Source organism: Brachypodium distachyon, chromosome 3 (assembly GCF_000005505.3).
Source record: "Brachypodium distachyon strain Bd21 chromosome 3, Brachypodium_distachyon_v3.0, whole genome shotgun sequence".
NCBI lineage: Eukaryota > Viridiplantae > Streptophyta > Magnoliopsida > Poales > Poaceae > Brachypodium > Brachypodium distachyon.
In genome coordinates, this window is record NC_016133.3 from 56,088,103 (window position 1) to 56,111,359 (window position 23,257).

Genomic DNA, 23,257 nt, shown 5'->3' on the forward strand with positions numbered 1-23,257 from the left:
TGTGTAAACCGGCACAAAATCTAAATCTACATATATGTTAAGAACCAAACGGAGTGGAATTTATATTAGGTATAGCTAATTATTATTATTTTAAAAAAATTGTTCAATATATTTTGTCTTTATTTTCATGATTTTCACGATATTTTGAACGCCGGTCTAGCTAAAATGCATGGAGTTTGCTAAATAGGTATGTCTCAATATTCTTTGAAGAAGTTTTATGAGTCTAGAGGGCTGCAACTCACTTCCTCACCCTCTTCTCTGCACCTTCAACTCTTCACATGAGACGTGGCGAGGTAGCCTACCACAACAACCTTCTACTAATTTCCAATATCCATGTCACTCCAGCCTCCTCTCCTACCATCTCTTGTTAAAAAGTCATCTCTCCTTGCTAGTGGGGGTTGAGAGCGGTGAAAATGAACATCCTGTGCTAGACACAGAGCCACATGACGATAGCAACATTGCACCTAGGCACATGCGAGTTGTGGAATGTGTTTTTTCCCCTTTTGGTCGCAAAAGATTTATGTTTGTGTCCATGAATTTTTTTGTTTAAGGCCACGGTGCATCTTTGATCAGCTCATTTGCAACACATACCACGATGCCTACTCAAAACGTCAATGTGTCATATTTCCCATGACCCAACAGTTGTTTACCCCATTATAGCCGTCTGTTGTTACATATTTCCCCGCGAGTTCATAAACAAGTTGATCTGACCCAGTGGGTCCGGAAGTGGTATTGCACGGCCCATACCCACTAGCCCACATACCCGACCATACCATGTGTGGTCCGTAGTTTCATGTATATATATAGGAGAAACCCTAGAGTCCAGCCGTGCTCACTAGTTCCTCCCACCCCGCCGCACCCCCCACCCTGAGGCCGCAATTTCCCCCATCTTCCAAACCCTAGCCTCTCATTCCGCCGGTCATCAACCTTTCCCCTCCGCCCTCTAGCCTCTCCTGTCCCCTACTTCATTTGTCGTCTCAATGTCTCGGTGCGATGTCGCGACCAACGGCTGCGCCGGTGCATCCAAGCGGCATGGAGATGTACTCCGACGAGACGACCTATATCTGCCCCGCAGGCGAGGAGCATAAGGAGGAGAACAGAGAACTTGATGTCCCGTAGGCGAGGAGCACAAGGAGGAGAACAGAGAACTTGATGTTGATGTTGACATGGGTAGAGGACCTGTGCTGCAGGCCGATGGCAACGTGCACGAGGTGGGGCTGGTTCTCCGGCACCCTTCGATATTTCCACCATCTGCCTTCGACCTGCTCAAGTGCTCCTCCTTCTGCTCCTCGCTTATGATGCAGATACAGATCAAGATCGACCCGTTGGAGGCAGATGGATGAGACCGATGGCCCGTGGGTCATGCATACCCGAGCCGTGGTGCCAGGTGTGGATATTTTTCCTCTAATATACTCTAGCGTTGTTATGTTGGAAATTTTCTGGAACTTGCTATTTAAGTCGTAGATCTAGGATTTTGCAAATGCCCATTTACACATATGTAAGCTTAAAGTAGCCTAAGACTGACCAGCTTTGAAGATTAGCACTACATCTGCCACATTTGTTCATTTAACAAAAACTAATCAGACCGTCGTTCTCGAAACGAAACAAATCACCTCCACTCAAACATACGGCGTGCTCCACTCGAACATTAAAAAAACCGCCCTGACCCAGAAAAGAAAGAACAAGACGGTACTCCAGCTGTGTAGCTGATCGCTACGGCGCTGCTTGTCAAGGGGTCCCACAGATTAAAACCAAACCTCGCTGACAAGATGGGCCTACACATACACCCAACGGGGCCAGACTTTTCCCCTCCCGCAAGAACATCTCCACACGATAAAACCCGAGATGCTTTCCATTTTTCCCAAACTCTCCAAGCAATTTCCATTTCCGCCGCTCCTCCCTCCCCAGTACGCACCAAGCAGCCGGCGAGTACTCCTGCAGCATCGCCTCCTCCCTGTCCTCCTCATGGCTGACCCGTCCAACTCCTCCCCCACGGTGGCTGCCACCGGCGACTCCCTCCTCGCGCCGGCCGCGGACGCGCCGGATGCGGTCCTCCCCGTCGCGGCCCCCGATCTAGACAAGGAGTTCGGCTTCCAGCGCCCGGAGCTCGGGAAGGAGAAGCTGGCCGGGACCGTGGGCTTCCACGAGCGCCACGTCTTCCTCTGCTTCAAGGGCCCCGAGGAGTGGCCGTCCCATGTCGAGGCCACCCAGTCCGACAGCCTCCCAGGCCTCCTCGCCGCCGCTCTCAAGGCCCGCAAGCCCAACTTGAAGAAGAGCGTGAGCATCTCTTCCGCCTCCTCCCCCCCCCCCCCCCTTCTCTTCGGCTTGTTGATTGGTTGATTTGGCGTTCTGATGTAGTATTGGTATGCTTCCCTGCTTCTAGTGTTGTAGTGTCTTATTTTGCTTTGGTTAGTCGAAGTGCGAGTGGGAACTGCTTGCTGGTGTCTCTGATCTCAGGATTTAGCTGGTGAATAGTTTTCGATTAGATTGAGTTGATATGTGATGGTGTGCGATTTGTTCGTGCAGGAGATCGCGGCTTAGTTCCGAACTGCTTTATGCCAGTTATTGTTTCTGATTTGTCCAGTAGAAGCTCGATTATTAGCGTAAGCCGTGGTGTCGATATGGTCTACTGTTTCATGCCAGTCAGTTATGTTTGCTGGTTGATATCCGTACACTTCCAATTTTCACATTCTGTTTTGGTCCATGTTTCACTGAATATCTGATCGCCTGGTGCTGTCCTTTGAGGTTATAGTTGTTTCAATTGGACGTGTAAATTGTGCTTTGGGAATTTGGATGTCTCAGGAATCCACGAGTCTAGTTTTCGTGGTGATTTGGTGTATATGTTTCGGATGTGTTTGTTATGGATTGGTTAATTGGATCCTTGCCTAGAATTTTTTGACTCGCTCCATCCCTTTTTCTGAATTCTCGTTGCTTTCATATTGGATTTTCTTCACGAATTTGTGTATCCAACTCCATTTCTATTAAAACTTGTAGGTTCCTTGACTCGCTTTAACAGATTCATATTGTTTTCAGGTCCATCTGGATCTTATTACTTATGTTGTTTAAATCCACGTGCTGTACTTCTGAATTGTCTGCTTATATTCCAAATATCCTGTGACTCTTATCTTCGAGGACCTACATTTATTCGTTCACAATATGAATGGGCATTGTATTTTAGATCCAAGTTAGGCTGTATTTGTTACTGGTTAGATGGTTTTTCATAATTTGATTATTGCATCATTTGCTATGTCGCCTGCTTAAGAATCTATGTTGGTTAGAGTTCGTTATGCACCTTTGAATTCGTATGATTGTCTGTGTGGTCAATGTTTCTCTTCCCCTAGGAGCTTACTCTTCAACATAGTGCAACAAGATAATATGGATGAAGTTGATATGATACATGGAGTTGATGTCAATGGGCATTGATCATGTGATATATGAAATCAATGTTAAAAGGAAAGGCAAAAGTATATGATCTAGGAATCTAGGGCGATATTATTCAGTACTATTATGAACTTCTCTAAGCTAGATTCTGCCATATGCTATGTCCATATTTTCATAACTTCACTCCTAAGAAGGTTCCAAGTTATGTATGTATTCTTTGGTTGGTGTTACCTTTTTTTCTAGAGTATTTTGGAAGTTCCCTATTTTTTTTGTTTATTCTGAGTCCATTTTCGTGTCCTTCGGATTAGCTTTGAGATATGTGTGTGTGGGCACGTGTACCCTATAATTAGATTAATGGAGAAGAATTTCCATATTTAAATATAATTTTAATGCTAATCAGTGGTCTATTTTATTTTTCTCAGACCAAACTGACCATCTGTGAAGGAGAAGAAGGCACCGAATCAACTCTTGGAGACGTCTTGATCTTTCCTGATATGATCAGATATAGGTACCTGCAAGCCTGTAGGCAAATAAACATAGAGTCTTTCCCTTTCTGCTTTGAATAGTCAAATACATAAGTGAATTGATTGTTTTCCTTAATACGTGATATAATGTTTGCAGAGGGCTGACCCACTCTGATGTCGACAACTTTGTTGAAGAAGTACTCGTGAAAGATGTTGAATGGGGTCCTGGATCTCCTGAGGCTATAAAAGGTTCCTATGTTTTTGTGTGCTGTCATGGAAGCAGGGATAAAAGGTGTGGTGTTTGTGGACCAGTTTTGATTAAAAGGTTCAAGGAAGATATAGAAGGACAAGGTCTTGATGGTCAGGTGGCTGTTAGTGCATGCTCGCATGTCGGAGGCCATAAGTATGCAGGAAATGTCATCATATTCAGTTCAGATGCCAAGGGAGAAGTGACTGGTCACTGGTAAGAATCAGGCACTATAATAAAATTCTAATTCTTATGCACCAGTTAACTTAATACCTTCTTGTGGACCTCTCAATTTTAATTTCTTTTGTAATTCCAGGTATGGTTATGTTGCTCCTGATGATGTGCCAGTGTTGCTGAATAAGCATATTGGACAGGGAGAGATCGTAGATCATCTATGGAGGTATGCTTCCTTCTCTAATTGTTCCATGTGTTGATTTTGACTGAAGAAGTTATTTAGTTGTACCTGTCATTTGTATCCATGTTGCGTAGTGTCACTGAGGACAATTGACATTTTCAATTCTGCATCTTTTTTTCTATTGCTACTGTATCTGGGCACTGACATGCTTATGCAAACGTATGTTGTAGATTCTATAATTAAATAGTCTGATAACACCATAAAATCTGGATGGTGCATGTTCTAGTTTTAATTGTACGTGCACTGTTAATCTTGGTCAAATGATTTGGTTACTACAAGTACAAGTACCGTTCAACTGTTCATAACCGTTGGTAAACTTTGATATATCTTGTGTTAACTCCTTATCTTTCCATTTTATCTTAGTTCAGGAATATGTGGTGGAGGAAATTGATGTCAGTTTAACTGAAATAACTATGATTTATTTTTCATGAATTGTATTGAAACCCTTAATTGTTTGAATTATTCTGCTCCTGTGAGGCCATTGGTGCTGCATTTGCAAATGTCCTCATTTGTATACTCCTTTTGCAATGGCTTTAGAAATTTAAGAATCGCCTTTCTGTGGTTAATGTTGTATAAAACACTGATATGTCTTTCATGTCCAATGATCATTTGGCTTGTTTTTGTTCATTCATAGCTGAGTACCTCTCTTTAAACTGGGTTCTTACATGTGCTATCCTGTCGTGCAGGGGTCAGTTGGGTTTGTCTGAAGAACAGCAGAAGGAAGCTCTGGAGCTTAGGCACATGACTAATGGCGTGACTGAGGAAGAATCACGTGCCAAAGAGTCCCCTGAAGCAAATGGAACTGCCGGTGCTGCCTGCAACCCTGCAGCTGGAGTTGGATGCTGCCAGGGCAACGGAAGCTTTACCTGCTGCCAAAGTGATGTTCCAGAGGAAAAACAGGACAAAGGCATTCCAGATGAGCAGAACCACAAGAGCGCTAAGGCAGAGAATGACAAAGAAAGCGTTGCCGGAAGCAAGAAGGGGCACATGAAGATTTGCCAGATGCCGAGCTGGTTGGAGACCTGGGAGAGGGCTGACACCTATGCCACTCTTGGCGTTGTTGCAGCAGCTGCATCGGTGTTCATCGCTTTCAGGTTCTACAAGAGCATGAACTGAAGTCCACCAAGGAATCCTTAAAACAAGACCAGGTTTTGTGCACCAAGGACAGTCTACCTTTGTAAAACAGTCTGATTTGAGAATAATACAGCACCTGTGCATAGTAATGCAATGGTTAGAACTTTAAAAGTAGCTGATCTGGAGACGACGATGAAAATCTGTTATGCTTAATGTGCTCGTTGAAACTCCTGAGTTCGTGGTTTTCCATGCCTTGGATGTTTGTATCCGTTTGTAAGGCGATGACCCTGGTGTTCTGCATGACGATGTTATGCTTGTTTGGTTGGAATTGGGATGGTCTGGAGCATGTGGCGTTTAAAGAAATTGTGCATCTCTGGTATGTGCATATTGCAAGCACAAATTCCTTTGGGATGAGAAGCTTGTTTTCTCCTAAATAGTAGTAGTATGTGATATCGCTCTTAGGATTGTCGTAAGTTGGATTTGCCTATTCTTGATTGTTGTTTCGACAGATTTAGGTTGTTTCGACTGTGTAATGTTCTTTCTGCGGTTAGTATGCGAGGAGTAACCATACCATGGGAAAGGTGTAAAAAAAAAAACTTTACCAGTGGAAAATAGTCAGAAACATGCAATGCCACGAAGCCAGTTAGCCAGTGCATTATCATCTTTTTTCTAGCAAATTGTCTCGTAAAAACTATACGCAGTAATTTATGTGCCTGTTCAACAAGCAAATTTTTCTTTTTTCCAATCGTCTCGTAAAAATATGCGCAGTAATTCTACGCCCCTATTCAAATGACAACACGCAATTTTTCACGGAGTAGCTCTACTCTTATGAGCGGTAGTTGCTGCCAAAATTCTGTTCACAAGATGACGGTCGAGATGCAACGAGACATCACACAAACATGACTAATCTTCACTCGTATAAATAGTCAATTGGTGGGTGATGTTATAAAAGTAAGTCAACTGGTGGGTAGTCCGTCACGTTTAAGCTCCTCCTGTAAGAACTATTCGTCTTCTTACGCAACGGTGATGTCTGTTCGCCAAGCAAATGCCATTAATATGCAATACTGGTCTTCTCCGTAGCAACAGCAGGTCAAACATTAAACAGGAACAGAAACCAAATAATACAATAATCAGATTACACAATCGCTTCCCGCGTGCAACAAAATTTTGCTTCATCAAACTCGCTAAGGAGGCCAAAATTGAGTGTGGTGTCGTTCGTTTTACATTCTGAACATGGATATCAATGGATTTTCTCTAAGGCTAGTTGGATTCCTTGAAACCATAATTTTCATACCTTCGTCCTCTTCACAGACTTTTGTTTTGCTTCCCTGTTTATAAAACAGCCAATGTTAGACAAGAAAACAATAGAGCAATGACGTAAAGAAAGCCGAAGACAAGTGTCTTACCAGTCCCGCCTCAGCTTGAATTGCCATTTCCTTTTCCTCTTCTTTCCTTCATCAGTCACTGGTTTCTTTTCTTTTGTCCCTGAGGTGCTCTTGGAACCAGATTTTTTAAGTTTATCAGACTGTGGCTTCTTTTTGTGACTCTTCTGATCCGCTTGTTCGTCATTTGTTTCCTTGTCTCCATTTATTGCAGCACTTTTAGGTTCATTCCTTCTCTTCAGATCCTTATGGCTCTTGACCTGCTCAGGTTGTTGTTCATTGTCTGTTTCTTTCTGACTTCTATTTCTTATTTCAGCACTTTTAGGGCCGCTACTTTTCTTCCCAACCTTGTGGCTCTTGACCTGCTCAGTTTGTTGATTGTGTGATTCTTTCACATCTCCATTCATTTCAGCATTTTTAGGGCTACTACTTTTCTTCGCGCCCTTACGGTTCTTTGGCTGAATTGCTGGTCTATCAGGTGCCTGTCTCTGGTCTCCGGCCACTTCAATTATGCTTGCATGTTCATTTTTCTTCTTTCCGTCTTTACGTTTTTTCGACTGAGTAGGTTGTCTATCAGAAACATCTTCAACTTCCTCATCTACATCATCATGGCTAAGATCAACATTCTCAGCTGCTTCTTCAGATCCTTTAGCTGACTCCGATGACACTGGAATTGTATTGCTCATCTTTTTCAGCTGTATGAAATGAAATACCATATCAGATATTAGGCTGTGTTTAGAGTTTTAATTTACATCAGAAATCAATTCCACATGATAAATTCAATGCATCCTTGCCAGTCCAATAAGATAATATCCTGATTCCTGATCAACTACTATTTGGCAATAAAAGTTAGATTTTCAGACATAACGTTCTGGTGCTAGTAACTGGATTAACATCTAGCATACTACAAAAGAAAGATGATGCAAGAAGCGAACGTGTGAGCTTATGATTCGCAAAATCTTCAGCATTGTCCGGGAAAATTATCATTAATCAAAGACTGTACCTTAGCGACAAAAAAGCCATCCATATTGTTGACATGGGGGTAAAACCTCCTTGTCTTATCTAAAGAAGTATGAAACCGATGCTCCCGGAAACGGATGAATCTGTAGGATGAACAGGAAACCATAAGGAAAAAATAACAGATTTTCACGCAGGGAGAAGCAAGACCGAACATTACCCTGGGCGTCCAAAATCCAGTCCACAGGGAACAAGCTTTACATCCCTCTTTTTAAGTGCATAGTCTATGACCGCCTCATTCTACAAGAAAGGGGAGGGGTTCAGTTACTGAAGTAAATCATCATCCAGCAAACAAGACTGCCGTACTTACCTCTGGAATCATCATTGAACAAGTTGAGTAAACAATGTAACCACCAGTTTTGGAGTTTGCATCAACCAAATCAATGGCAGCTATCAGCAATTGCTGCAAAACAAGTTTATCTAAGAGTTAGTATGCTAAAACTCAAGGTCATTGAGGCGCTTACACATATTTTCATTGCATTTGACCATGATTCTGAAGACTCCAATGGTAAAATCATAATATTGAAAGGTGCAATTATAAAGATTAAGCAGATAGAACGTAACAATTATTGGGGCTCATAATTGCTGTTTTGCTTGACAAATAACATCACGATACTAATTGCTTCAAATTGACCTTGAAAATGAAGCCCTGTGGGCATGAGCAGGTTTGTGTGGTGGTTATGTTTGTGATTGGAGTAGGTGTAGGAACATGAATAAGCAGGTTCACTTTAAACAAGACCTAATGAGGAAGTGAATTGTATATAAAATGTACCTTTTGCACAAACGCACAGTTCCTGATGTCATCAATGTCCTTAGAAGTTTTTATTTGAGCATCCTTCCAAATGGTCTGCAGGAAAGGAAAAGAATCATCTATCTGTGTGAAATAGCCAATAACAAAGTATACTGGACCAGAAGATTGTATGAACTAGATTATACTAACTCCAGTGCCAGTGCAGGGCGCATCCAACAGTACTCTGTCAACCGAGTTCATTCCAAGTACTTTGGGAAGCTGAAATAAATGGATGTTATCTTTTGAAAAGAAACTGCAAGAGAGGCTTCGACAGTGAAAAATAGTAATAGAGAACAGAGATATTTACAATGTGGGGGTTGGGGTGTGGGGGGGAGGGGAGACCCCATGACACAAGATATACAACCGTACCACGACTCAAACCCAGGAAACAAGACAAAGCTAGCAAACAACCTCTAAGAGACCACATCAAGGACGAACAGCCAGTCCAGCAAAGCTACGCTATGCAATTCCTATAAATGGATGTTATCATAAAACGTAAAATAATAATGGCATTGGGCACACTATGCAACAAACTCAAGCAACTGAAAATGACTAGGATTCCAAATTCATTAAACTGTATGTTACCATAAAATATTAATGTAATTCACACCATGCAACAGACTCAAGCAACTGAACATCACTAGGATTCCAAATTCATTAAATTGGATGTTATCATAAAATATTAATGTTGTTGGGTACACCATGCACAAATTGAAGCAACTGAAAATGACTAGGATTCCAGATTCATTGTCTGCTCAGCTCACCTCTTTACCGTCATAATTACAAACTATGGTGTTTGTAACACCCATGCGATGTATGTTGCCCAACAGTCCATGCAACCTTTTCTCATTGAGTTCATTTGCATAGATTATTCCTGTGTATGATGGATAAAGAAAATAGGACAATTGTATTACATTTCACGGCTACTAAAAAGGGCTACATGGTAGTGAAACAGGCATAATGAACTAACCAGTATTTTTCATCAGAGCTCCAATGTATGTGGTCTTTCCACCTGGGGCAGCTCTGGAACCAAGATTATAATCAGCTATACATGCAAACACAGTTTTGTTCCATTTGAACAAATAACCTATTGCAAAGACCATGGAGAAAAGGAGAAAGATCTTACGCCATATCAACAATTCGCTCCTTCTCCTGAGGAGCAAGAGCAATCACTGGCAAAAAGGAACTCGCGCCTTGTTTCTGTAATTGCAGTATTTTTTAAAAATGTAAAATTCTGGTAGGAGATTAAATAAAATAATCTTGCAAATGATGAGGGAGAGGAAGATACCATGTAATGTCCAGCCATATATTCAACAGTGGCACCAGAAGAAATAGTGGAGTCATACACAACCAATCCCACCTGATATTGTATATAACATGAGTTTTTTTACCAGTATATACACTATGAGAGTTGCTATTATGTACCAATGTACTATTTCCTTGTAAAAGAAAATAGATTAAACGGAAGCAAACCTTTGACCATTTCCCTATCGGATCGAGATTAAACCCTCTTGGAATAAGAGCAGCAGCAAGATCCCTCCTACGGGTCTGCAAACACCATAAACAAGATGAGAGAGAGAGAGAGGCAGCGATGAATCTAAATGAAGAAATGGATAACTATTAAACCCCTAGTGCCATACTATAAACACATTAAGAGATTGATTCAGCATTACCTTTAGCGTATTTGTCCGCAAGCACTCAGGTGGTCTTTTCTCAAAGGATTCTACTAGCTCAACAACTTCAACAGCTGGGAACATCTGCACAATTATAATACAGACAATTTTAACCATGAGAGCAACTAAATCACAGTAACTGTTTGAATAAGCATGCTAGACAGACAATTTACAACTAGTGATCTCCGACAGCTGGATCACCACAACTCAACTGAAAGAAGAAGTGCAGCAAAGATTTTAGACAATCCTACATGAGATAGGCAGCATACCTCAACAAATGCTTCAATGAGAAATTCATTGTATCCATAGTACGCCATCACGTCGGACTTGAACTGGTCGACATAATCTTTCCGTGGAACATCTACTTGCCTGAGCTTGCTAAAGTTTGAGAGCACCCGGACAACTAGACAGTAACCCCAACATATTGAAAGATAGGAAAAGAAAGGGTCAGACAGGTCTACAGATTGAAGTGCACCAAAAATACAGAGAATCAGTGCAATGTATAATGAAATTACATCCTGAAGCTTAGCAATCTCCTAAGAGGAAAAATAAGCAGGCAGGAGAATGCCTAAGGTCTATGTGCACTTTTTTTACACTGCATTTGCAAGCAAAGTTTACAAGAGCCATAAAAGGTACGTCACATTTACACAAGCAACAATTAGTATGTGCCGACTTTGCAAGCAGAGTTTATGCGAGCCATAAAATAGTATGTCACATTTACACAAGCAACAATTAGTGTCCCAATTTTATTTTATTTTGAGTTTTCTCTTCCTCTCTCTCACTTTTATGCAAGTTATAAACTTTTAAAAAAATAGAAAGAAAGATATTAGATGAACACACTTTCTGAGATCCTCCTTTTGAGATTTGGCAGATTGGGCGGTCCAAGTGCTTCTTCTTCCAGCTCCTGCAGAGTTTAAACCATGCTTAGTCCATGCAGTCTAGAATGCATGATAGGCGAACAAAAGTACAACACTGTGACATAACAAGTGAGAACAGAAGGACAAGCAACCTCCTTAGTTGGCAATCGGAACTCATCAGATTCTGATCTTATGTTGAGTTTAAGCTCCTCATCTGCCTCTTCTTCAGCCTTCTCCTTCTGCCGATCAAGAGCTACTGACTTAGCCACTAAGTCATCAGACTCATCTGATTCCTCTCCAGAGTCATCCTCCTCGTCTAAGAAACCCAATAAAGTTCATCAAAAGCGATTCCCGAGATAGAAACCAAACATTACTTTTACATAACCGTGCATTGTACTGGCTAACATGAACTCCACAGTAGAATGTCTGGTGGGACAAATTGAAGCTGAAGCTAATTCAATTCAACGCTAGGACATTTATAATCGTCAGGTGATGAGAGCGTTACCACTATCGTCGTCACTGCCGGCGAGGATGTCGCCAGCGAGGGGATCGTCGTTAACGTCCTCTTCATCGTCGAATTCGTCCTCAGGATCCGCCTCGTCGAGGCTGCCGCCGCCTTCCGAATCCGAGAACTCCTCGTCATCGGAGCCAGAGAGGGAAATAAGGTCTGATTCATTATCCTCCTCCTCCTCTTCCTGGTGCTGCTGCTGCTGCTGCTGCTCGGGCTCGGAGTCGTCGGAGGAGGACTCGAGAAGCTTCTGCTTCTTAGGCGCCGCCCTCTTCGCCGCCTTCGGTGGGGTCTTCTTCCCCTTCTTCGCGGCGGGTGGCGCCGCCGACCCGCGCTGCGCGACCTTCCTCGGCATGCCCATGGGTGTCGGTGTAAGGGACAGGGGGTGGCTGGGTAACGGGGAAGAGGAGAGCGGAGAGTAGAACCCTAAAACCCTAGAAGGGGGAGAAGAGCCGCTCGTTTTAACACTGGGCCTGGGCGGCTGGGCGTTGCGGGACCTGGCGACTAGGCTTTCGGATGGGCCTGGCCCCCATGGTTCCACCGAAAATGGCAGGTTCGAGGCAAGTTGAATTTCCACCCCTAAACTTCTACTCGTATTTTATCTGATTTACACCTTGAGATCTGTAAGATATGATGAATTACATCTAAATTGTTTCAGCCCACATGTGGCCGATCTGAGAAGTTTTAAAAAGCTAAATTAGGATTCATTGGCCAATTTTTTTGACATGGTGAGGTAGACAGGTGGTGGGCTCAAGTTTTGATCCCTTCTCTTTGAACATATTTGTCTTCCTCCTTCTCTCCTCCCCATCACCGATCGTGCCTTGCCATTTCATGTCGGCTGTCGCTGCAGCTAGAAGCTTCTAATCGTTTAGGACAATCTCTTCGTCTTGAACCATCTAGCCGAAGTAATAAAACTCGCGAGGACCTATATCGACACCACGGCAATCATATTCCCCGACTCTCGTAACGAGCCGCCTACAAGTCATCCATTTCTTGAGTCTTTACGGATCCCTTGGCCTTCTATGTCCATCCTCCACAACACCGCAAGGCTCCGGAGGTTGCTCTAAGTTCCCACGCACCATCATTTACACTGACACAACGCTACGCCACGTCATGGCAGACGGCTCCAAACTAGGTCAAAAAAAGTGTTAGCCCCGAGCAGAGACAGAAGAATGTAACGACGTTCGTGGATCTGGAGCCACCATTGTTCAACCACGGCGGCATGCGTGACGACCTCGTCATTGTGCTCCGGAAAACGTTCCATACCGGTGGAGTCGGGTTGATCTCCCGAACCCACCGCATCGCCACGTCATCTGGTAAAAAAAGGCAACAATCGTAATCATTGTCTTGAAACCACCAGCGTCTTGGTGGTGTAAATGTGTAATCCGCCGGAGACATGCGTTTGTCATCTGGGGTACAAAATGAACTTGTTTCACCGAGTTCCGGTAGCGTTTCACGCTTTCACCTCCCTGACGGGCAGCCCACGCACGCAGGTCGGTGAGATGGTGATCGCATTATTCGCGTTTGTGTGGGCGCGCTGAAGACTTTCCTTCTAAAACCGCAAGTTTTAATTTCTCTATGTACAAAATGGATTCAGTCCAGTCGATGGACCACGAGTTTACATTACAAAACCGACCAAAATTACCCCAAACACAAAAACTATCCGATCGATCCACAGTACACAAACTACAATCCACCGCCTTCGGTCGATCTCCGTCCATCCGTCGCGGAAGCAAATCATCGGCCGGGACGCGGCGGGCTCGTACGTTACTCACACGGAGTCCTCGTAGTCCGAGTTGCCCCCCTCCCCGGCGACGCCGCTGCCGGGCTTGCCGGCCAGGAACGAGTTGGTTCTCGAGGGCGGCTTCTTGCCGGCGGCCGCGGACTCCTTGAGGCCCAGGTAGGTGTAGAAGGACATGCCGCCGAGCGCGACGACGGCGCCGCAGATGCTGGTGATCCCGGGGTCCGAGCTGAAGATGAGGTAGCCGGAGAGCATTATCACGATGGTCTTGAACTGGCCCAGCACCACGTGCGACAGGGCGGACGTCGCGCTGCATATGCCACCACCAAATTTGGCACGGGGTTAGCTACTTCTTCAGATGCTAGAGACCTTACAAGGATAAACTTTGAGAAATGTCCAAGTCACAAATATTTGCTAGACCCATATCTGTTTTGGATAAACTAAGGAAACATGGTTATGTGAGGTGTTGTAGTATCTCACCCAAGTGCCAAAGCGCCAGACCACTGGAGAAGGAAGCCAAATAAAGCAGAGATGATAATAGCACAGCTGTTTCTGAAATTCCAGTTGAACAACAGCAAGCCCGGTGGATCCAGCAAAGGCATCAATGCCAGTAAGAAAAATATGGTAACGGGGGTTGTCTTCCACATTAGCCTGGTCAAGTAATTCATGTTAGCAGAAAAAACAATGGAACATTACGCCTTTTGTGTGTCGAAAAGCAGAACTTAGAACTTACGCAAGGGCGGTCCAATGTCCGCTCTGTTGAAGATTTGACCACAGGATTTTGTTTACTGCACTAGGGACAATCCAGGCCAATGCTACACAAGCACCGAAGAAGTTGAACTCTAGATCTGTAACAGTGGCCACAGCCACTCCAAATGACACAGTTGCCAGAGTGATAACCTGTCGTATGGAAGCAAAATCACAAAAACTGAATAAAGTTTACAGTATAATTATGTGTTTTGCACTCCCAAAGGCAAACATTCACACTGACAGTGTGAGTAGCAGTCTGGTAGAACGAGAACAAAGCATGTATGCTGAACGACTGGAGAGTTGAATTTAAGTCTGAAGAAATGTGACAACATTTGTGTCCAAAGTACAGGAACAGCATGAGAAGCACATCATAACAGAGGAAATCAACCTACCTTCTGAAATGAAACCTTCTTCTGGAAAAGCATAAACTCCGCGGCGACAATTGTTGGAGTCACGGCAATCTTAGCCATTTGGTAGAAACCTACACTGAATACCAAAGATACTGAGGACACATGAAGCAACATATTACTACAGACATCATGATATCTAAACAGGATCCGGTTTACCTATTATGTTTCAAGCTCACATTAGCAAGCCCAGTGGAGAGAGACATGACGGCGCCCAAAGCAAACAGGGATGAGAAAGGCGTGGATTTCGAAGGAGGCGCAACCGGCAACAAGGACAGCGCCTTGAGGATCGCCATCAGGACCAGCGCAACGGCGTAGTGGATCAACGATAGCGCGATCGGGAACTTGAATCCAACACTCCCCATCACCTACAAGACAACATAGATCCTTCTGTAAAGGCGGCATATATGTAGATACAAGTAGTGAGATCGAATTGGAGAATTATCTCAAGCAGAAGAACACACACAAGTGTGTTACCATTTTATTGGCCACGATGATCCCAACAGCGACGGCGAAGTTGAATGTGAGCGCGACGGGTGGGCCGCAGAACCGCTGCTGCTGGCGCTTGGCCCCTTCGGAGCTATGCATCTCGTTGTACAGGGAGCTTCGCAGCTCCTCCAGCGCCCGACCTGTACTACGTAGGACCCACAGCAAGTCAGCGGCTGAATTAATCCTGAAGAAAAATAAAACTTCTTCTTCTTCTTCTTGATCACTGGTGAGTTTGTGCATTAATTTTCCACCCTGTGCACGTCCATGGGGTTTGGACCTTCAAATAGGGGTTTTGTAGCGAGCGAGATGGGCTGCAGCAGAAGCATGGGAACGAATGGACTGGGACGCCATGCCAGACATGGACCGTATTTTTGTTCGTCAGTGTAGGTCATGCACTGGGACGTTACGAATCTTCCTAATCGTGTTGATGCAGAACTCGCCCCATGGTAACAAACATACGAAGATAAAGCTTCATCACCGGTGAAGATGAAGAAGTGCTTATCCGCAAAAAAAAAAAGAAAGATGAAGAAGTGCCGATCCGAAACAAGGGGAAAAAACGTCACACTTTGTTGACTGGCCCCGGAACCCAGCGACAGAAAAGAATCCAAACGGTACATGTCGAGCCGAGCAGAACAACAAAGCCAAACAAGAGCTTTGCCGTTCGCGAGGAAATGGTCACCAACAAACCACGAAAAGGGGCCAGCTTTCGTGCCGTTCCCCGCGCACCAAAATCCGCCACAAAGCCGTGCAGTATAACAAAAAAAAATCGTAACCGCAAATGCGAGAAGGCCGGAGCAGTTGTTTATTTTTTTTGCGAAAAAGCCGCGGCGCCAAACTGGTCTAGAAAATCTCTTGGATTCTGGAGAGCAAAATGCAATCAAAACTGCAAGTAATCAACCATGCATATCATCAAAAGGCAGGAATTGACCGGGCGAAGTGAAGAAGAAGAAGTTAGAAGTTAGAACGAACCGGTCTCGCCGGCGTCGCTGTCCTTGCGCTTGATGAAGCGCCGGCCGCCGCCGGCGAGGACGGCCTCCCAGACGCCCATTGCCGTCACGGCGGCCACCTCCGAGGCGTCCACCCGCCACCACCGCAGCTTCATCATCTCGTCTCTCACTCACGGGTGAAGTCGTGAAGAAGAAGAAGAAGAAAGGAGCTAGCTTAAGCTTACGGGGAAGAAAGGAAGGAAATCGGGAAAGAAGAAGCCAACAAGGAGGGAGCTAGGGGTCAGGGCCGGTGGGCGGTGCGTGTTGTGCCGGGCTATTTTTGGGCCCGGTGCTAGCTCGTTTTAGGAGGCCATGGGGATCGATGGAAGGGAATCAATGCGGCAGCGGCCTACGCAAATGGTGGTGGTGGTGGCCGGTGGATGGTGAGTGGCAGTGAATTGGAGGTGGCGCGCGAGCGAGAGCGAGGACGGAGGCGAGTTAGTGGTGGTGTCGTCGTGGAGTACGTGAGGTGGTTGGTTCCTTTCTTTGCGTTTAGCTTCCCCTGCTGCTTGCTTTCCGATGGCAGGTTTTAAGGACTTCTCCTAATCTCCTCTTCTCCGATTTCCATACACACGGTCATAAACACAGAAAAGGGGGAAAATATATTGGAGAGACCTGAGATAAAAGCAAACGAGGAGGCATGAGGGGTACTCCAGCTAAGCTTGTACCAGAAACTAGCTTTTCCCAGGGAGGGTGTGGAAAGACCTTGTGCACGATGCTGAGATAATTGCAACATTCATTTGGCGTCCGCAACTACTAGTAGTAGTAAGTAGAAGGGTTAACGGAGCCTAGCCGTAGGAGACGATTTTATGTTTTCTACCCGTGATTAGGCGTGACAATTTGCCACAGATGCCCGGCTGTGGTACTAGCATGCATACTGATCGGAAATGATAATAACGCTTGAGAAAAGGGAATGAGATCACCTTATGGTCGGATCGTGGATTTCTTTTTCCTTCCCAGTCAATTAGTATGTGACGAGGTGCTCAGTATGTCCTTTCTTTTTTGTAGATCTCACTGTGTCCTTGCGTGTGCAAGAGTGCGAGTCTTCCGTTTTATTTTTTACTTTCTGAGAACATGAGTCTTTAACTGTAATTGCAGAATCCTATAAAGGAATTTCTAGTGACACCACTCAATTGTTGGGCCAAGGGTTTTTAAGGCGGATCATTCACTGTGCAGTAGTAGTTTCTTAGACTAGGATCTTTCACCTGCCTTCACAATTGGAAGGCAGGTGGATTGAAAGTTCATACAGTTTCACCCTTTTCTGCTGGACTTGAATCGAAAAGGAGAGCAGTAATAAGAAGTTTATAAGCAGGAAAATGAGACTATTGGCCGAACTGAAGAAATGGCTACTGTGGCACAAAATTAAGTACATAGATTCAGTGTCCGGATACATGAATGCTTCTATTTCATACCCAGCATCTTTACAAGAACAAACTTCACAAGTTAAAGCAACCACAATTCCTTCTAAACAAGCTAATGGTGCATCCATCTATGTATCCTCATAACAGCAGGCCGTGTTTCATAAATAAATAAATAAATAATGTTACAGGAGGGAGCTCCAGAAAGTATGGTTAATAATGTAACTACATGTCTGACCTGGCAGCGCACAGCCAAACATTGTGGATAAAGGCATGAAGCAGGGATGGCTGCCATGCGCAATCAGTGGGTAGAAATGGACTGCCCTGAAATTGTATTATTGGATTAATGCACAGATGGTGGGAAGTGATTGAAATCACTGACCCTTAATAAAATGATATGCATGTTCCATCATCCACTGTAATGGAGAAAATGGAGCAGTAGCATACATCAAACTTCTTGCATTTTTGCGCCTTCTCTTTTTGTACTGTTTTTTCAACTCGCAACCTACCAACCTGGTACAATTGCTTGTGTTCTTCAGCGATCTTGCTTAGTTCAAGCAACACCAATGAGCTGCTGAAGGTTATCCTGCTAGTCAGACAACTGGATGATAGTTATTTGCATTCAGGATTCAGTAGCTTCTTGTTTCGCTGAGTGGATCATAGTCATATGCTTCACCAGCTTTTACAAAGCGACCCTTGACCCTCTTTCTCACGTCTGCCCTAGCCTTGCGAGAAGCATACCTGATCTTCTTGTCAAATCTGTCAATTGAAGTTATGACAAAAAAAATGCTTAATAACTTTTGCAAGACAATTAACGAGATTATAAGGCTGATGAAGTTAAGGCAGTAAAAGTGACTGGTAGGCTGGTAGAATGTCATAACAGGATACCTTCAATTTTTTGACAAACAGCTACAAAGAAAAGCCTGGCTAAACTACATAGAGTATTTGTGAGTTCTTTTAAATTTTCAGGAGGAGATGTTTACAAAAAAAAACATGCACCTTTCAGAATTCTGAACTGGGAATTATATTGCATGCATGCTCTTAAAACATGTTACCGCAGTAGGTGAAATTCTAGTTTGTTGGAAATTATCAGAAAATTTGAAGAAAACCCACAAATGGATGTGCTTACTTCCGTCGCTTCTTCTTCTCCTTGTACCTTGTGAGAGCGCTACCTCTGCTACCACTGGCAAATGAGCCTTCAGAACCTGGAGGAAGCCAGGGTGGCTCGCCCATAAGGAGCATTGGTGATACCCCACAATCTTGATGATCTCCAGCATTGCTCTCGCCAGTCAAACCTGAGAAGGAGAGGGATATACTGGATATGGCATGCCTAGAAGGAATACAAAGGCTGGAATCAGCAGATACCACGTTGCTGCATTCTGGCTGCATAGGTTTGAGCTCCTGAAAGCATAAAAATGGCCAAGAGTTCAGTGAATTAACCACCAAATGGATTCAACATGCAGATGCCAATCCAAATCACTTAGATACATAATAAACTATCCAATGAATTCCACAAAATAGAATGATCAACTACTCCCTCTGTTCTTAAATTATTGTTGCTGTTGTTTATCAAACAAGTATGGTGATGTAATCCTTGGATGGATAACAAACTTCAGCACTCTGCAGTGATACCAATAGGTCCTGAACTGAATTTTGACGAGTGAACTTGACATAACAATATAAAAATAACTTCTAAGGGAGGGAAATAAAACTGATTCTAGTGAACTAATAGAAATGGGGGGAGGGAAAAAAACTGCAGAGCAGGAGTTCTTTCCCAAAACAAAGATAATAGATAAAGCAAATTTCCTGCAGAAAAGTACAAACCTCTTTAGATTCAGTAGCTGGCATTTCCTTGGTTTCAAAATAACTGTCAATCCCAGCATCATCAAATAGTTGCTCTGTTTGAATGTGTGAGGTACCAAACAGTTCTTCGTAATTCTCAAATGTCAAGTCAGCATCATCTACACAGAAGTCTTCGTATATGCTGCCATCATCGAACATATTTTCGTCTGTGATACACTGTACCTGAATGACACAACCAAAACTGCATAAGCACACAGTGACACAAGTGACAGTGATGGTATTTTGAAGAATAGTGGCGTTCATGATGAACAAGAAGATCCCAAAACACAACTCTTGCAATCGTTCAACCATTCACACTAAAAACTTGAAACCAGTTTTGCCATCAATACAAATCCATCCACTACTTCATATCAATAATAAGATTCTCAGTACAAAGGTTATTTTATTAAGGCAATAATTACCCTGCAGGAAAAAAAGGGCCAATGTTTGTACATTCTGCTTCAGTGGGTTGCGGACGGAAGAGATTCCTCGAAGTCGTGATACGAGCTGCTTGTCAAGGGTGCTATCAGGTAGTCTGGATAACACGGGCCCCGCCGTGAGCCAAATTCTTCCTATGGCTCACCCGGCAGGATCGTTGTTGGACTGCTAATTGGTTGAGTAAACGGAGTGTAACACCACCGCCCAAATTTGCTCAACGCCCAGCCCACCTGTGGGATGGGCCCACCTTTACATATCACCACTCTTACACTTTCATCATCTCTTCATGTAAAAGGGTCAACCTAGAGGTGCTATGTTTGGAACACACGGCATTTGATGATCCAACCCTATCTAAACTATCCATCCATGTGGGACCAATCCCAGCAACAACTATACTTGGACACATGGGCCTCCACTATAATGGGCCGGGGTATTACACTTTGGTTGCGGCGCCGACGCTCGCCTTCTTTGTGACCAAGCACCAGAGTCCAGAGTCCAGAGTCCATACATCACCTGCTTATAGACTACCCTTTCTCTATGACAATCCGGCAGGAGTTCTTGTCCTGGATAAGATCCAGTTGCCACCCTCCGCCAGGTGGTGTCAGTTTCATCAAATGGTGGCACTAGGCCATCCGGTCGACTTCCTTGGCACAGAGCAAAGGTGTCGCGTCTTATGGAAGCATCAAAATACAGACAACTTCAATGGAGACTGCAAGCATTTAGACGGCTTGATGGACCACATCCACTCGGAGGCCTTCAACCCTTCGTGTTCAGTTGCACCGTGTGTGCAGGGGTGTTCACCTCTGAGGGCTTTTAAATAACTTTTTCCTTCTAGCAATGCATCGAGATGCAAAACTTTTCGTTTTCTCTTAGAAGAAGGGAAAATGTGACTACTGTTTGACTGCATCAATGCATCAAATATGCTTGAAACAAGCTGAGTATGAGCCTATGGAATATGCAGACACTTGGCAGAATAATTAAATATGTTTTGAGGGAAATATGAATTATGAAAGCCATATAGCACTATTACCTTTGGCGTCACTGAAACTGATCCAGCTGGCTGATGTGTGGCAAGTGGCCGAAGATTCATCCCATCTCCGGAATTCAAAGGTTTAAGCTTTTCAACAGTGGGTGGATGACTCATGAGTGCTGTGCTAGCTATATCCAACAGGCTGCTCTCTTGTTCAGCAGCATAATGATTATTGACACCGCTGTCATTTATGCTCATCATGCTTATTCCTTCCTCACAGTTCGGTTCATCAGCTGCAGTATGGGTATCCATAGCAAATGACCAGATCCTTGAAAGCTCCTCTGATGATGGGCACCCTGAGTAGCAGTTTATGGGCTGCCGTTTATGCCCAGCAGCCAAGGATGTTGCACCATGCCCGTTCCAATCACAGTTTTGGCAAAGTGAGGTATTCTCTTCAAGACATCGGACTGCTGCAGGCTGTGAAGCACAACGGTCACAAAGAAGGGTCCTCATGTGTCTCCGAGAAAGGGCATTAGCTGAATGCACATTACGATCACACGATAAACATAAGGATGCGGCATCTGATCGGCAATAAATTGTTGGCCTTTGCTCCCCACAGAAATCACAAAGAGCACCCATGATCCTGAATTAGGGTTCTTCCTCTAGCTGCTTAGCGTACTCCCACCCCAGCAGCCACCTTCCTCAGTTTCCTTTGACAGTTCAATTCAATGAAGAGTCCTATGTGACACTGAAATGCAAATATAAAAGATCAGTACGAGAACAGCAAGCTTGTATTTAACCAATTTCTGACATACTACTTGCACTAACGTGGACATATATAATTTCCACAAAAAGAAGGCATGATTTTTGCAGCCCATAGTACTTTGACCACGGCACGTGAAAGTTGCCCGCTCTGTTCTAACACGGAATGCACCAAAGTCGAACCATATAACAACAAGATCGATCCATCTATTCATATCTTGCCATGAACTTATAGCAATATAAAATCTAGGATAACATAAAGAATTTTAGGTTTTGAAACAAAAGTACAAACAACCGGTCCTGTGAACTCTTCCTTGTACATATTATAATTTCAGCTTCTGTCATATTGATTGTAAGCATATACTCTCTATAAAGTATAAGAACAGAATATTAAAATATTTAAAAATCTTAAACAGGAGTCAGCCATGACTAAATTCGCTCGAAAAATCTTACAAATATTATGATGATTGATGCATTTGATAGCACCAAAGCAGGAAGGGAAGTATCAAGTTGGAGCTACTACTAAAACAATGCAAACTGCAGTAGGCAAGCAACAGTGCTTCGCGGAAGCAGAAGGCTTAAGACTCCAAGATGTAGCTTGGGAGTTGAGACAGCATATTAGACTATTAGCATGATATGCACGGTTGAGATTGAGAACCAAAAAGGATGTACAGTAATACAACTGAACGAGAGCGTGTTTGTTGGTCTTATTGAGCATTCCCTATTTCTGCGCATGAAATGGACACCTTTCCGTGCAGTACTACCGCAATAAATCTTCGCTGCCTAACTAATCCAAGCTTTGGGCCGCATCGAGCCATCGACCAAATTTTTTTCTCAAATAAAAGTCTAAAGAACACCATAAGTGGATAAAACCAACGAACTTTCTATGCCACTCAAAATTGCCTTTTGGCTTTTCGAAAACACTCAGGTTTACGCGGCGCTTAAGAATAGTTGCTGCTAAGAAGAGCAAACAGATAGAGCCGTATGAGCAAAGCGCGGGATACAGTACTGTGATGACTCAACATCACTGGAGTATATCGGCAGGAAAAGTAAAACTTAAAAAAGAAGCGCTGGTACATGCAAATCCATCCAGTAAGCAACTAAAATCAATATTTACGCGACCAGACCCGTCTGAAAGCTAAAAACCAAGTGAAACAGATCACTTACGCTCCACGCAACACGAGAAAAAGCTTGAAGAGCCCGCAAAACAAAAAATACCCATACTCCCTCAAACACAAACAGAGACTAATTAAGCATGCGGACTCGAAATCCAATCCAAGCCCCTAATCCAGCAACAACAACCCACTCCCAATCAAAATCAAAATCCGGTACGGAGTCAATCGCACGAACGAACCACTGCTAATGGAACCCAACCCAACTGAAACCCAAACAAAAAAACAGCTCAATCACTAGGCAAGGAGCTCACCGAACCGCCGCCTGCGACCCACCGACGCGCCCGCGGGCGGGAACGCAAGGCGCGAAACCCGACGGCGGGGAACAGGGGAAGGATCCGAGAAGCTTCCAGGGGAAAACTCGGAATAAAAAAGGACTTCCGTGGCGGTAGAAAGGGGAGAGATAAGCGAAGGAGGGGAGAGAGGACGGAGACGGAAATGATGGAATAGCTGGAGCGAAAGAGAAGAAGATCAGGAGAGGTTAAAGGGAAAAGGGAAGAAGAGAGATGGGGGTGGGGGGACCCGGGGCCGAGT

At 44.1% G+C, this 23,257-nt stretch overlaps 4 protein-coding genes across 4 annotated transcripts; 1 reads left to right on the forward strand and 3 right to left on the reverse strand.

Annotated features, from left to right (window-relative positions):
• The first annotated feature begins 1,830 nt into the window (after positions 1 to 1,830).
• LOC100829399 lies at positions 1,831 to 5,944 on the forward strand. The gene is made up of 5 exons (XM_003570423.4): positions 1,831 to 2,277; positions 3,804 to 3,889; positions 4,003 to 4,308; positions 4,409 to 4,492; positions 5,194 to 5,944. Exons 1-5 carry the CDS (start codon positions 1,846 to 1,848, stop codon positions 5,621 to 5,623), a joined length of 1,338 nt encoding a protein of 445 aa, XP_003570471.1. The 5' UTR covers positions 1,831 to 1,845; the 3' UTR covers positions 5,624 to 5,944.
• A 666-nt stretch (positions 5,945 to 6,610) lies between these two features.
• On the reverse strand, positions 6,611 to 12,244 carry LOC100833497 (25S rRNA (cytosine-C(5))-methyltransferase nop2). The gene is made up of 17 exons (XM_010237706.3): positions 11,806 to 12,244; positions 11,453 to 11,616; positions 11,284 to 11,347; positions 10,713 to 10,846; positions 10,444 to 10,527; positions 10,244 to 10,318; positions 10,059 to 10,130; positions 9,897 to 9,970; positions 9,741 to 9,793; positions 9,535 to 9,644; positions 8,921 to 8,989; positions 8,753 to 8,827; positions 8,291 to 8,383; positions 8,141 to 8,220; positions 7,967 to 8,066; positions 6,988 to 7,658; positions 6,611 to 6,909 (listed from the first exon to the last, which is right to left on the reverse strand). Exons 1-17 carry the CDS (start codon positions 12,167 to 12,169, stop codon positions 6,870 to 6,872), a joined length of 2,322 nt encoding a protein of 773 aa, XP_010236008.1. The 5' UTR covers positions 12,170 to 12,244; the 3' UTR covers positions 6,611 to 6,869.
• A 1,109-nt stretch (positions 12,245 to 13,353) lies between these two features.
• LOC100833803 (nucleotide-sugar uncharacterized transporter 2) lies at positions 13,354 to 16,811 on the reverse strand. Its single transcript, XM_003572942.4, has 7 exons — positions 16,165 to 16,811; positions 15,184 to 15,335; positions 14,866 to 15,074; positions 14,692 to 14,785; positions 14,283 to 14,449; positions 14,030 to 14,200; positions 13,354 to 13,859 (listed from the first exon to the last, which is right to left on the reverse strand). Exons 1-7 carry the CDS (start codon positions 16,298 to 16,300, stop codon positions 13,580 to 13,582), a joined length of 1,209 nt encoding a protein of 402 aa, XP_003572990.2. The 5' UTR covers positions 16,301 to 16,811; the 3' UTR covers positions 13,354 to 13,579.
• A 702-nt stretch (positions 16,812 to 17,513) lies between these two features.
• On the reverse strand, positions 17,514 to 23,193 carry LOC100830327 (zinc finger protein CONSTANS-LIKE 9). The gene is made up of 5 exons (XM_003570426.4): positions 22,978 to 23,193; positions 20,850 to 21,537; positions 19,364 to 19,564; positions 18,669 to 18,940; positions 17,514 to 18,298 (listed from the first exon to the last, which is right to left on the reverse strand). The coding sequence occupies exons 2-5, from the start codon at positions 21,426 to 21,428 to the stop codon at positions 18,169 to 18,171; spliced, it is 1,182 nt and encodes a 393-aa protein (XP_003570474.1). The 5' UTR covers positions 21,429 to 21,537; positions 22,978 to 23,193; the 3' UTR covers positions 17,514 to 18,168.
• Between the last annotated feature and the right edge of the window lie 64 nt (positions 23,194 to 23,257).